At 35.8% G+C, this 13968-nt stretch overlaps 1 protein-coding gene across 3 annotated transcripts in view; it reads left to right on the forward strand.

The window, feature by feature from the left end:
- Positions 1–7027: 7027 nt before the first annotated feature.
- Positions 7028–13968, forward strand: part of EPHA3 (EPH receptor A3) — a 364805-nt gene continuing 357864 nt past the window's right edge. For 2 of the 3 annotated variants that reach the window (XM_011927601.1, XM_011927600.1), the window contains exon 1: positions 7125–7340. In XM_011927601.1, coding sequence (XP_011782991.1) covers positions 7253–7340 — 88 coding nt within the window. In that variant the 5' untranslated portion in view covers positions 7125–7252. Of the gene's footprint in view, positions 7341–13968 lie in introns of all 3 variants that reach the window. The other variant, XM_011927599.1, reaches the window with a different exon arrangement.

Genomic DNA, 13968 nt, shown 5'->3' on the forward strand with positions numbered 1-13968 from the left:
TATATATCTTCTTGGATAGCTGAAATTTGGTCTTTTAATGTATATCTCAAGAAATTATCCTCCCACTATATTATCATCCATTTAACATATCTGAAACAAAATGAAGTAGGTTATTTTACACTCTTGTGCTGAATAATGTTTTCACTTTTCTGGATTATGTTAGGTAATTTATTTTGTTGTGAAAGAACTTAAAATACAGAGAAGGAAATTCATACACTTGAAACAGTTAACTAACAATGCAGATGAGTAAATGATGAAATGCTTACAAGAGTGATTTAGATAAAGGTGAAATAAGAGTCTACAGGAAAGATGGTGTAGTCTTGACTACATACCTTAAAGAAGAAAGGGATTTAGAGTGATGTAGTGTTATCTAAATAGTTGACTGGAGCAGCAGGTTAGTCTTGAAGTTTACTGAGAGATGAGTTTGAATTGATTGAGCTGTGTATTCCCCCCCCTTTTTTTTTTTTACCACATCTGACGTTTTAATATTTTAATGTTTGTATTTGACTATATTGTACGTATTTACACTAATTTTCCAAATCAACCGATGCATTTTAGAATTTTGCTGCAAAATGTTGCCATTTGCAGAGACATCATCACCTCGGAGCTGGTTGGAAATGCAGAATCTCAGGCCCTGCGCAAGATTTCCTAAATAAAATCCTGCCTTTTAACGTACCCTGCTCTAAGAAAATACTATTGGATAGTGTCTGGTCTTTCTTGTTGATGAATACAATATTTCACATGTGTGTGTACGATGAATGTACATATGTATGTATACTCATAATTATTTCTCAAAAATGGGTTTTAAAAGGACTGCAATCTAAGTCCTATCTCATCCAAAACGTTCCCGTCACTTCTCACCATCTCAAGCCCCATATGCTCTTCCTCAGAGTTAGCTCAGAGCCTTGGGATGTTTTCCTTAGACGTTAAGATGAACTCTTGGCTTGTTTTGACTGCCTTTTGGCAAGAGAAACAGAAGAGTAGGAAGTAGTGATAGTAGTAAAATTTGTTTTAAAAATGGAAAAATGTTTCAGAAGTAATTATAAAATTGAATGTAAGAGTATGTTTTAAATAGCATTGGTTTATCCTAACCAGAAACTCATGTTGATAAGTCTTTATTTTTTATTTTATTTTATTTTTTTATTTTTTGCCTTTTTTGGACAGCTTTATAACAATTCGGTTAAATCTTTCTAATTCATAATTAGCATTTTTCAATTAATTTGGGCATGCTAATTTTTATATTGATTGCATACACTTGCATGTTTAAGACATATTAATTCAGTGGATATCAGTTAAAATACAGCAAATTAATTTGTGCAATCTGCTGTGACTATTTTCAAAGCCAAAATTTAGTAATTGTCCTAAAAAATCACTGTCCTTCAAGAAGCTTTCTTAGATTCTGAGATTATTCCATGCTTCTAATCACCTTCAAATACTTAGGCACCAAAGATTTCCTGTAGGGTTTCCCACTGGTATTTTTTCTACTTTTTTAGTAACTTTTTTTTGATACTTTCTCTATTGTTGTCTTTGACCCTGTGAATATAACGATGTCACTAATGTTTGACTCTTTCTCTAACAATAAAATGATAGGTTCTAAAATATTTTGCAGCTCTAAATGTAATTTTCTGGGAGGGAATTCCCAATCTTGTGGTCTTTCCACTCACTAGAAAGACTGTTTTTAGTCTTGATCAAATTTTACCTCTGTTTCAGTTGATTGTCCTCTTCTGGAAATTTTCATCTCTGTTGTCCTCTCTGACTCATTCTCTTTACCTTCTTTTACAATATTTACTCCTATTCAGTTTATTGAGATAATTATTCAGTTTCTTTCTGCCTTTTGGATATTCTGTTTAATCTAAATCGAGGTTAGTTGCAATGGGTCATGCCTGGAATCCCAGCACTTTGGGAGGCCGAGTGTTGTGGATTGCTTGAGCCCAAGAGTTTGAGACCAGCTTGGACAAAATTGCAAAACCCCACCTCTACAAAACATACAAAAGTTAACTAGGCAAGCCGGCACACTCCCATTGTCCTAGTTAGGGAGGCTGAGGTGAAGGGAACACTTGAGCCCAGCAGGTAGAGGCTGCAGTGAGTCAGGATCATGCCACTGCCCTCCATCCTAGGTGACAGAGTGAGACTGTCTTAAAATAATAATAATAATCTGAATTGTATTCTGGGTTCTCTTTTTCCCTCATTGTTCATAGTCTTTCTGGGCAACTACATTTACTCTCGTGGATTAAACTGCTATCATTTACCAACAATTTCCTAACTTGCAGTTTATCACCTTCTGGGTTTCTTATTTGATATCAAACTACTGACTTTATTAATTGCACTTAGATCTCAACAGGTGGTAAACAAAATAAAAATGATATTTTTCCCATTTTTCTCTACTTCCCAAATTTGAACCGTCTTATTTCTTGTCAATTAATTGCATCACTGCTCAGCTAAGCACAGAAGGAAACATATCAGCCTCTTCTATTTTATAACACTCTTATTGGATCTCACTTTCCTCTTTTCCAGGCTTGTCTTCTCTACTAAGCTTATCTTCTTGAAAGCATAGAATATGTACTATTTCTATATCCTCACTTACCATTTCCTCCTTTATCTTAATTGAACTTGTGTTTCCATTACTGCACCAAAAGCATCACCAAAGCCATCAAAATCTTCCCTGCAGAAAGAAGCATTCATGTTCGAAGGAAACTTACAAGAGCGTCAAAATGAGCACAAAGCAAAACCTAGCCTGGACATTAATGTGAACAATATAAGATCTTGAAACAGCAGGCTCTCCAGATTAAGATACATCAAACGGTAAGTAAAGAGCTTCTATAACCTGAGCACCATTCTGGATCGATGTGAAAAAGAGGGATGTCAACAGAGGAGAACAATACATTTAGCTGCAATGGGAGTGGGAAGGATAGAGGTAAGGGCAGCAGATTCAGAGAAGGCCTGATCCAGAATGTCGTCAAATTCAGTTGTGACTTTTCAGTCATCTTTTTGGATTTTTTTTTGCATGCACCACAGTTAAGAATGAATTATTTTTCAAAATTTTAACAAGCTTGATTTCTAATAAGCTATTTTTTCTAGTCCTTTGCTATTTATTTCTACCTGCCTTTTAAATATAGGTGTACGCTAGGACTTCATCCCTGGCCAGTCAACTGATCTTCCTACCAACGCTCTGTTACCCAGGCTGGAGTGCAGTGGTGCGATCTTGGCTCACTGCAACCTCTGCCTCCAGCGCTAAAGAGATCCTACCACCTCAGCCACCCCAGTAGCTGGGACTCCAGGCATGTGCTACCATGCCTTGCTAGATTTTGTGGAGATAGGGTTTCTCCATGTTGCTCAGGCTGGTCTTGAACTCGTGGACTCAAACAATCCACCAGTCTCAGCCTCCCAAAGTGCTGGGATTATAGGGCTGAGCCTCCACTCCCAGCCTATTTTCATATACTAATGATTTCCAAAGAAATAACTCCATTTAGGTCCATTTCTCCTATACCCTTGGCTTTGCCTCAGGTCTTTCCAACTAGACATATGTAAAACGGAAACCTTTACATTCCATGTCTGTTTTCTCTCCTCAAACCTCTCTTACTCCTCACTTGAATTCCTCATTCAAGTCAGGAATGGAAAGGCCTTCTAGGCACTACCATCTGCCTAATTTGTCAGAATCAATCTATTACGAAGTGTTGCCAGTTCTCCCACTTACATGCATCTGGGTTCAGTTCTACTGTTCCTGCTCAGTGTCACGCTCTCTAGATCTCCCTTTTGGATCAAGATTTTTTTAAAAAAACAGTATTGAATGCTTTTAATAACTCAACCACTAGGCTAACACTTTATCTGTACCATCCCAAATCTGATATAATCCTTACAACATTCTGATGAGATAGGATCTGTTATTATCTGAATTTCACTAAGAGTGACAGAGCCAGGTCAGTGACCTAGATTGCTCTGAATCAAGAGCCCCGCTGGTAACCTCTATGTGGTACTGGCCATCGTACCGCAAAGGCTCCTAATTTGTCTTTTGGCTTCTCATTGGGGTTTTCACTTGCATTTGTCCCTCCTTTCTTAAATATGTCTAACTCATCTCTCTAAAATGCAAATTGAACTATTTCTGCCTTGCCCCTCAGCACCAAGCTTTTCAGAGCAGCTCATACAGCTCTTCATGACCCTGCTCCTTCTTAGGCGGTGTCTCCTCTTTCCCATACCCGCTGACACCATTTCGAAATCGACACTGTAATCATAGAGGCGTTTGTCATTTCCTCCAGAAATCTTGTTTTTCACTTTTCTTGAAAATGCCCCTTTTTAGTTTCCTCTCAATTGCCATCTCCCCTAGGGAACTATTCTTTAACGCCTAACTTGAGTTATGTACTAAATCCAGTTTTCCTTGGGGGAGTATTGTTTGTTTAACCTAAAATGGTCTTCTCATTTTCCCTTTTATCTTTCTTCTTTCTGAGAGATCCTAGTTCAGTCCCTTATCACTTTAGTCTTACTTGAAAAGTAGCTTGAAGTCTAACTGGTCTACCTCTAATATTCCCTCTTTCACATTGAGCAGTGGTTCTCCCGGGACCCCAAGGGTTACCTGAGAAGTTTGGGAAATTGCAGATTCCTGGGTTCCAACCTTTAGATCCAGTAAGTCTGTGATGAGAAGAAGGCGTCACTTCCTAATAAGCATTACACCCAAGTGGAGACATCCTGTTTTATGCTATCAGTAAAATTTTGTCCCCAGACTGAGACATGATCAATTTACTACTTGCTGAAATGCTTTTGATGTCTTTCTTTAGTCTAAAATATATTGTAAAATCATTGACATGTGGCATCAAAATCTCTGCAGTTTTCAACCTGTTCTTTGAAGAATATTTCGCTACATTTTGTCTCCGATCCATACCTCCTCCTATCCTGGCCTTTTAGCCACCACAAATACTCTAACATACTGTACATTCCATATGTGCCAGATGCTTTCTTTTTTGGCTCAGTTGGACACTCTCTGGCCTTGCCTGCCTGCAGTGCCTTCTGAACCATTTTCTTACTAGTGAACTCCTACCCTTCCTTCAAGCTGCAGCTCAATTACCACTTTCTTAATAAAGGCTTCCCTGAATCTGCTGCCCCCACCTCATCCTTTCCACTCCTGTTATGGCCAAATCGATTGCTCTTCTCTGCTTCTTGGCATCACTCCTTTTTCCCCATCTATCCAGAATGGTGCCCACATAATGGAAACATTTTACTTTTCACTCGAGAGTTGACAATTTAGAGATTCTATATCATTTATATTCTATTTTTCAGGCCAGGTATTGCTTTGTAGTCATTTTGCCACTCCTATAGCTTTCTGCAAACATGAATGCCTTTTTTCCCAGTGACAAGCAGTTTTTAAGTTTTCAAGTGTGAGAAGAGAAATGGCATGAGGGGGTCAATGTATATGTGTGTCAGCACATTGGCAGGTTCTCTGAAATGTTTTCAGATGGTCAATTCCAAATAAGATTTTAGTTGCTTTCAAGTTTCAGAAAATGTGTATCTAACTTTGGAACAATGTGTTGTGCTGGAACTTTGAAAAAACACCAGAGTCACCACTATCTAAATTCTCTGGGCAGTATCTGTTATTATTTTCAATTCTGACAGACTTCACACTTGAGGATTGCACAGCCTCTGGTGACACAATGTGGAAAGAAGTTAGAGACACAAAGTTACATGGCACACACAGAAAAGTGAGAGAGGTCTCTCTTTTCCCCTGGCTGCTTCTATCCACCCCACTTCCCCATCTCAGTCATCAAACTGTTATCTGGCAGCATTGTCTTAAATTTAAGTGAACATAGTGTTCTCTAATTAAAAACATCATGTTTGTGAACTGAATATATTATTAGCAAGGCCTTTTCAAACTTTCGTTTAAATTTCATTACCAAGAGCTCTAAAAATGATCACTGGTCATAAGATTATCAACGTACCTTTGTTTTCTGAAGTTGTGAGAGGACTATAATAATCTTGCTTTCTTTTTAGTATAAGAAGAGATAGATGGGTGGAAGGATATCCGAGTAACCATTTTCTGGGAGATTTCTTAAAGATAAGTGATACTAGTTATTAAAATATAAATTACAAAATTATTTGGCTGAAATAGATTGCAATAGGTTGTTCAGCAATGGGATTGGAAATAGCAGAGACCATTGATAATCATGCAGTGAAATAAGTGGGAAAGTACAAGGACATTATTATTTAGCCTTTGGGATTTGGAATGTTAAAGAATAAGAATATCCCAATATTACCAGATTATCAGTGGTTGAAAGTTGAATGGGGCAACTGTGACTTATGCACTGTTTCTCTTGCAGAACCCAGAGATCCTAATGTGAGATGGTGAGGGTGGGAGATAGGTATTGTTAAGAAATTTAGGTTTGATCTGTATTACTTTTACAGCACAGAATGAGGAAAGAATGTGGATCTCAGGCGGGGGCTGGACTTGCTCATGTGCCTAAGATGATGAAGGTTACTTCCCTGTTTAAAAAACAAACAAACAAACAAAAAAAATAAAACAAAATAAACAAAGTATGCTCTATGCGCGCTGAAAATCACGGTGCCAGATCTAATAAAAAACCACGATACCACTGGGTGTAGAAATACAGAGACCATCTGATCCAGGCTGTGTATTAGTGTCTTTCTGAACCACAAAGAACTCACAGAGAGTTATGATCACGTTGAACACAGTAAAGGAATAACTATAATCATTCTTTTTTCAATTATACAAACACGATTGACTTTTTAACGAAAGACTGGTTTTCAATAACACACGTTTCTCTCGCATTTCAGTTCCTTTTGCACTCACACTGCCATATGACACTCCTATCAAGCCTCTGATTTCTTCGGTGAGTTAAGCAACAGAGCATGGATAGCAAACAATAAAATAGCTACTTTTCATGGAGCACAAAAGAGGGTGCATTTTCCTCAGCATCGCAGACTCATCACAACTTCTGTGTTTCCTGTCCCATGGGCGACGCCCCCACTCCCACCCAGTCGCCTTCCTGAGCAGCTCTGGGCTGCAGAGCCAGCAACGTGCCATCCCGCTCCGCTTTGGCGCCCGCTGAAGACGGCACTAGGACCCAGGGAAGTCCCCGAGCGGGGTTCGCGGAAAGGCAGCCAGACTCCTCCTTATCTCCAGTGTCAAACTTGACATCAGCCTGCGAGCGGAGCATGGTAACTTCTCCAGCAATCAGAGCGCTCCCCCTCACATCAGTGGCATGCTTCATGGAGATATGCTCCTCTCACTGCCCTCTGCACCAGCAACATGGATTGTCACCTCTCCATCCTCCTCCTTCTCAGCTGCTCTTTTCTCAACTGCTTCGGGGAACTGATTCCGCAGCCTTCCAATGAAGGTAAGCCAGGTACCGCGACGCGCGGAGCCCTGCCCCGCGGGCTCACGCTCTTCAAAGCACGTTCTCACCGAAGCCTTGCACGTCGGGAAGGTGCCTCCGAATAGAGCAGTTTGCTCTGAGCGTGAACGAAAGATGTGCCTTTTTTTTTTTTTCTAACTCTCTTCTAAAACACTTCAGAAGATAATTTTAGATGGTCTAAACCTTGAAAATGTGTTTTTAATTTGATACCAATTCGAGCAATTACCTCGTTTGCCAATTTGAACAGAAAGAAAGAAAGAAAATCCTCCAGCGTTGCAACCCAGTTATGTTAATTGCCAAATAGCCAAGGCAGTATTTTATTTTCTAATTATGACCATGTGGTACTCCGAGAAGTTTGAAAGAAAATTCAGCCTTCCTTTCCTAGACTCTTTAGTATGTTAAAAGGTAATGACAGGTTGTTCCTACTTGGGATCATGGCATTTATGAATGGACTAAAGGGAAATCAGTTTGTCGAAGCGGAGGTGCGTGTGTGTGTTTATGTTGCAAGGGCTGTGTTGAAGTTGTGTGTGTCCCGCCAGGCAATGGTTTGCACTGTGGTACAGGTTCTAATGAGCAGCATATGCCACATTAACATAAGTAATATTTGCAGGAATTACAATAAGCTTAGGTTGGATTCTCTTTGTTTAAAGGCTTGTATACAAATAGGAGAATGTATTTAATGAATAGTGAATAGCTCCTGGGAAGATACAGTAAATAACTGAATAGTAGATTAAGAGAGAATGTTCACATGCAGCAAATGGCATGTCCTTGACGTTGTGTTATTTATTATCCTCGTAATGAGCATTAATTCCTTTTCAGTGGGTTAAAGTGCAAATCTAATGTTAAGGACACCAATGTGTTCTATAAGATTTTGGACTTAATACATACATTTCTTTCTCCTATATACCTTTTGTGATCTATTCCTAATGACTCGTGAATGCAGTCACTAACTCTTAAAACAAACTTCTCTAAATAATTGATTAGTTTAAAGCCACACTTACAACATGAATTTCCTCTCAGTGATTTTGAACTTACAACAATAACATTTAGCAATTTATTTTGCAAGTTAACAATACTGAGCAACTGATGTGCAAACGTCATGTTATATACATCACTCCTTAGAAAATACATTGTCAAGCCAATACTGTTGTGTATTGTAGAGTGTACCTTAATTTTAAAAACGCAAGTAAAAACAAAACATTTAGAAAGTTTTTTATTAAATGCAAAAACTGCCTGATACTCGGTGACCTACTTTCACTGCTAATAGAGCAGTAATTTATCTCCTTCCTTACTGACTGCCTTTATCAATTTGGCAGATTTCATTAAATTTTCTGAATCTTTTTTCTAAGTAAGAAAATAAAAATTCTAAAATTATAAGAATCAAGAAAATGATCTTACCCACAAACAACTTTTTCTTTTACAACCCAAATTAAAATGTTTATTTGAAAGTAAGAGTCAATCATTCTTCCTGAATGAAAGGTAAGAGTATTCATTTGTATAATGGGTAACATGTATAATAGGTAACATATCAATAAATTAAAATTAATGTTTTAAAAATTTTTGTCCTTCACAGATATTAAAATATTGACAATAACTAGAAAAAGAGTGTTAAAATTACCACATTGCCATGATAAATTATATTTTCCACATAGAACGTTTATGAACTATGTAGATAATGGCTATTACTGAATTAATTATGCACAAGAATGTGGTAATTAGTCAGTATTTTTGTGGAAAACATAATCTTTAAGTAAACTGCAAGAGAAAAAAAAGACACCAAACTATTTCACACTTATGTAAAATTAATCAGTATTAATTTAATGATACAGAGTTAATCAAATGCAAATTGCTTTTAAGCCTCACTTCATGTATGTTTGGGGATATAATGTGCATAATTATAGAGACAGGTACACATTAACAATATGCGTGTAGAAAGGTAAATATATTCAGAAAGCTGACATAATTACGTTTAATTTGCTTGGATAAAAGTGTATCCATCGTTCATGGGATTATTCTTTCCAGATTGTGTCCTACGGGTAGTGTCTCTTTTCCTTCCTGTGATTATGAAGGGAAGCTTTGAAACAAATTTAAGATGATTTAACTTAGGTAATACTTGAGTGAGATTTTAAATATTAATCCATAGCTTGGCTCTCAGTTGAGTTGAATAACATGAAAAGTGAAAATGCCAAGTATGTGCCCAGATTTCCATGCAATTTTTCTAACAGTGTAATTTAAATAAAAAGCAATTCTTTTGAAAATGTATATATGAGAGGAGTGATTTTAAAATAATATTAATGTAGTTTTCTGATATAATTTTTTAAATTTGAAATATGAAATACTAGACTGTATTTAAAATACTATGATTGAAATATTTCAACACCGTGAAAAAGGTACGAGAAATTTACTGGAACATATTTACTAGAATATATTCTTTGATCTGTTATGAAGTTAGGCATAAGAGAACCAAAAGAGAACAAAACCAGGCCATTGACTCAATTGCTAGGACATTTGCAGTTGTGTGATTTGTTTTTAAATTTGAGATTTAATCATTAACTATCAATATTGAAATGCCATGGGTCCCTGATAAGAAAAATAAGTTAGAAAATGTTTAATCTGAATTTTCCTTCTATTAATATATTTACAAATACCTTTCTTATATGCTTTCAAGAAAATGACTCCAGGTGATAATAGAGACTCATCAATGATAATAGATATTCATAATTCCATTGATCACTTGACTCAGCAATTGACCTATATACTTAAACAGAGCTTTATAAAAACTTTATCAAATTCTTATCAGATCTCTCTGTTTACATGGCTTAAGAAAAGACTTTTAATGGGAAATCAGCTGTTTTTCATGGCAACATATGATTGCTACACTATGTATTATTTAAAAGTTCATATACTTACTCCTAGTTTCCACACCAGAGGGATGATTAATGGTAAACAGAAATAACATTGGAACAAAGTTAAAACTGGATATAAAATAAAATTATCAACTATGGTTACTTCAACCCTTTCAGAATTGGTAAAAGTACTTTCTTTAAACACTTTTATACATTTATGGCAGTCTGGAGTACAATGCACTATTAATTCATCGGTACATAATACACTAAATTACTTTTTTCTATCCAAAAGAGTTCATAAATTGGATTAACATTTATCTAGAAAGCTCTTTATATTGAAAATAAAGTATCCAAAATAAAAGTGAATAAAATTAAATACTCATATTTATATACTAGTTTTTTAAAAGACTGTTTTTGAGTAGCTAAGACACTATTTCTGTGAAATGCATTTCCCTAAATATAAATATTCTAAATACTAGAGGAAACTATGTGATTGTTTAAAACTTAAAAGTAAAACTTGCATATGAATATTATAAGCCTCCCTTTGAGTATTAGGCAAATGTTGGAGAAAATAATCAATCTTTTTCATTTTTAAAAATTACTATAAATTGGCATCACTTTTCATATATAAACACTTTTCCTCAAATAAAAACACACTGTGATTAAAACATTAATAGAGAACTAAGCTATCATATCATCTTTATACGTTTTTTGGTTTGAAAGAGGGTTTATATTTGCTTTTAATAGCATTTCATCATGCTAGACTAAATAATTGAATGCATTATACATTTTTGTAATTTAATAGCTCTCCTAATAGCTCACCCCTACATCCCCCCGCCTCCATGGTTAACTGTGCCATTTGCCTGAAGGTAGGAGAAACCTTAATTTCACTATTTTATAACCCACAACAGTTAACACTTGACCTAGGTCATTAACAGGATTATCAGCAAATTTGTTTAAGCTTTTACTGACAATCTGAATTGCTAGGATAATATTTTGAATGTCCTAAAGAAACTTTTTGTAACCTCTCAAAATCTATCACGAAATTAATTCATTCTGAATCTGTATCGTTGTAAAGACTAGTATTGATAATAATAATTTGAGTGGTGAAAGTGTTCACTCAGATACCTCAATCTCCTTATTTTTATGTTTCATAATCACACTATTCCAGTCCTTGTCATAAATGAGCAATTATAAACTCTTTAGATATTACATCTTCTAGTAATAACAATAGATTTATCAATACAAAAGTTTCACCTGTAACTATCAATATTTTTAATTTTATATTTTTTATTATTGTTACCATAGTTGACAGGATTTTTTTTGTGTGTGTGTGCCTATTTTAAGGTTAACAGTTAGTTGGATATACTTCTAACTCAGAAGTGACTGGACCTATAAAAGGGAAACTACATGTAATAAAACACCATTGCCACGTGTTAGATCATGGTTGTATTTTATATAAAGTTGTCTTTCCATGAAACACTAGAAATTGGGAGCCATAATGAAAAACACTTTAATATAAAATTTTAAAACAAAATATTGTACAGAATCAGATCTTAGTTATTTTTAACATTTTTTAGTAGGTTTAGGAAGTTTTAGGTAAAGTTTTTTAGTTTTTGAATTTAATTATGGCTGGCTCCTTGGTTATATTAACAACTTAGTAATCTCACATTGCTCTTAATAAGTTTATTATAAAATAAATGATTTAGTAACATTCTTTATGTATTGCTTACATTTAACATTCAAATTTTGGTGTGTTCTTCAAGGGTCCAATATTTTTAATACTTTTTCACAATAACTTTCTTTATAATGTTAAAATCCTTTCAGAAATTCAAAATTTTTTTGAAATAAAATGTATGCAATATTTACATATCAAATAGTTACTTTTGCAAAGGATTTTTAAAGGCAAAATATATTACCACAATATATTTGATTTGCCAATTTCAACACAAATGAAAAAAAAAAAAGAAGTGTTCCTGAGAGTTACATTTTCCAAGTCGTAAGACCTTCAGGAAAATATCAATAAAACTTCCCTCAAATCATCAAACTCGATAAGTTTTTATAGACATTTACTAAAAAAAAAAAAAAAATCTGTGATCTGGGCTACTTCTTATTTGAATCATTTTTTCAATGATTCTGTTTGGCATAAATACTAGATATAAGGGGAAACGTGTATTTCTTGAAGAACATTAAGTTTTACAAGTAATTTTTTGTCAAGATCCTCAAATTTGTTTATTTTTTAACCTGCACATTTTTTCTTTAAAATATTTAATAAACCTTGTTCCTTTAATTCCTGTTTGAGAGAAGATTTAGAAGAACAGATGCAGGTGTCTCCTTTTGGGTTCTGTTTTCAGAGATCTGGATCTTATCACCAGGGAGGGTCAATAAAGGGCTTTTACCAAGTACAAAAGTAGCTTTCCACAGATTTTTTAAATAAAGGGTTGACCAGTACTGTGAAACATTCATTATATTATTCATCCAGGTATACAGAAAACCGGGATTAGAAATTTACTTCTCAAAAATTTGGAAACCTTAGCTAACTCTTCTGTAACGACTTTAGAAATATTAGGAAAAGCAATATTGTGACATTTATAAAATGCAAAGTCTTCCACGTCACAAATCGATGCCCCTAGGAAGACATCCCTCAACGTGTTCAGGGTGTGGATGCATGTGCGCCACTTGCTTGATTTCATTAAGTCTGTTCCCAGCTGCTTGGTATCAGGTAGTTCTTGGAACCTGGCAGGAGGTTTTCTCCAGGAAAAGTCTGAAAGTCAGCAAGTTTTAGTTTGCCTCCTACCGGATTCCTTTGTAAAAAAAAAAAAAAAAAAAAAAAGAGGGGAGAGGGGAGGGTTGTCGTTTACAAAGAAAAAAGTTTTCGCAAGTGAAAATTTAAAAAGTTGATTAGAAAACTGGAGAAATAGAGAAAAGGTTTTAAAGCCAATGTTAATATATAAATCATTTGCTTAAAAGAAAGACATTTATCACATAAAACATCTGGTTAATCAATTTTAATTAAATCCCTAAAAATCCCGTACACTTAAAATGGGGTTGGGGTTGGGGGGGGGCTGCATTTCTTTGTTTCTCTTCTCAAGTTTACACACTTCTGATTGTTTCCCAGAAGAAAATATTTTATCCAGGAGAGTTTTAAGAGTGTCAGCCAAAAAATGCTAAAATGCTTCCCCGTTTGAATGTCTGGACGAATGCATGTGGAGGGGTGGATGGAATCAAAACCAGTTCAGCAAATAGAGCCTCAAACTTGGAGTGATGTTATTAAACTGGAAGCCCTGAGTGTGGACATCCCCCAACCCTTCATTTTCTAAACCATGTCCCGCTGTTCCAGTCAAAGCAAAGGGTGAAAATCAACATAATCCAAACCAACATGGTGAAGTGAGAATAATAGGTGAGGAAGGAGGAGGAAAGCAAGTGGCAGCACTGCACAAACAAACTGTTGTGAATACTCCTCGCCATGGACAGGAGTGGCCACAGGAGGGGACACTGCGTTTCTTTTTCTTCGCCCTACACTTCCCACATTTAATAAAGCAATCTTCATTAAATTACAAAAGCGTGTCCTGCGAAATTTTAGCACAAAGCAGAGCTGTACGGGTAGAGACAGTAATGTGGCAAGAGAGAGAGGAGCAAGTGCTCCTTGCTGCCACCACACCCACCGTCAGGGTTGCCTTAACCACAAACTATTCTCCACTAGGTGCAGGCTCATTGGTGCAAAGGGAAAACAACCGTGTCTCTCAACAGTTCACTGCTTACTC

This window comes from Colobus angolensis, unplaced genomic scaffold, assembly GCF_000951035.1.
Source record: "Colobus angolensis palliatus isolate OR3802 unplaced genomic scaffold, Cang.pa_1.0 Scaffold73, whole genome shotgun sequence".
In the NCBI taxonomy this organism is placed as follows: Eukaryota; Metazoa; Chordata; class Mammalia; order Primates; family Cercopithecidae; genus Colobus; species Colobus angolensis.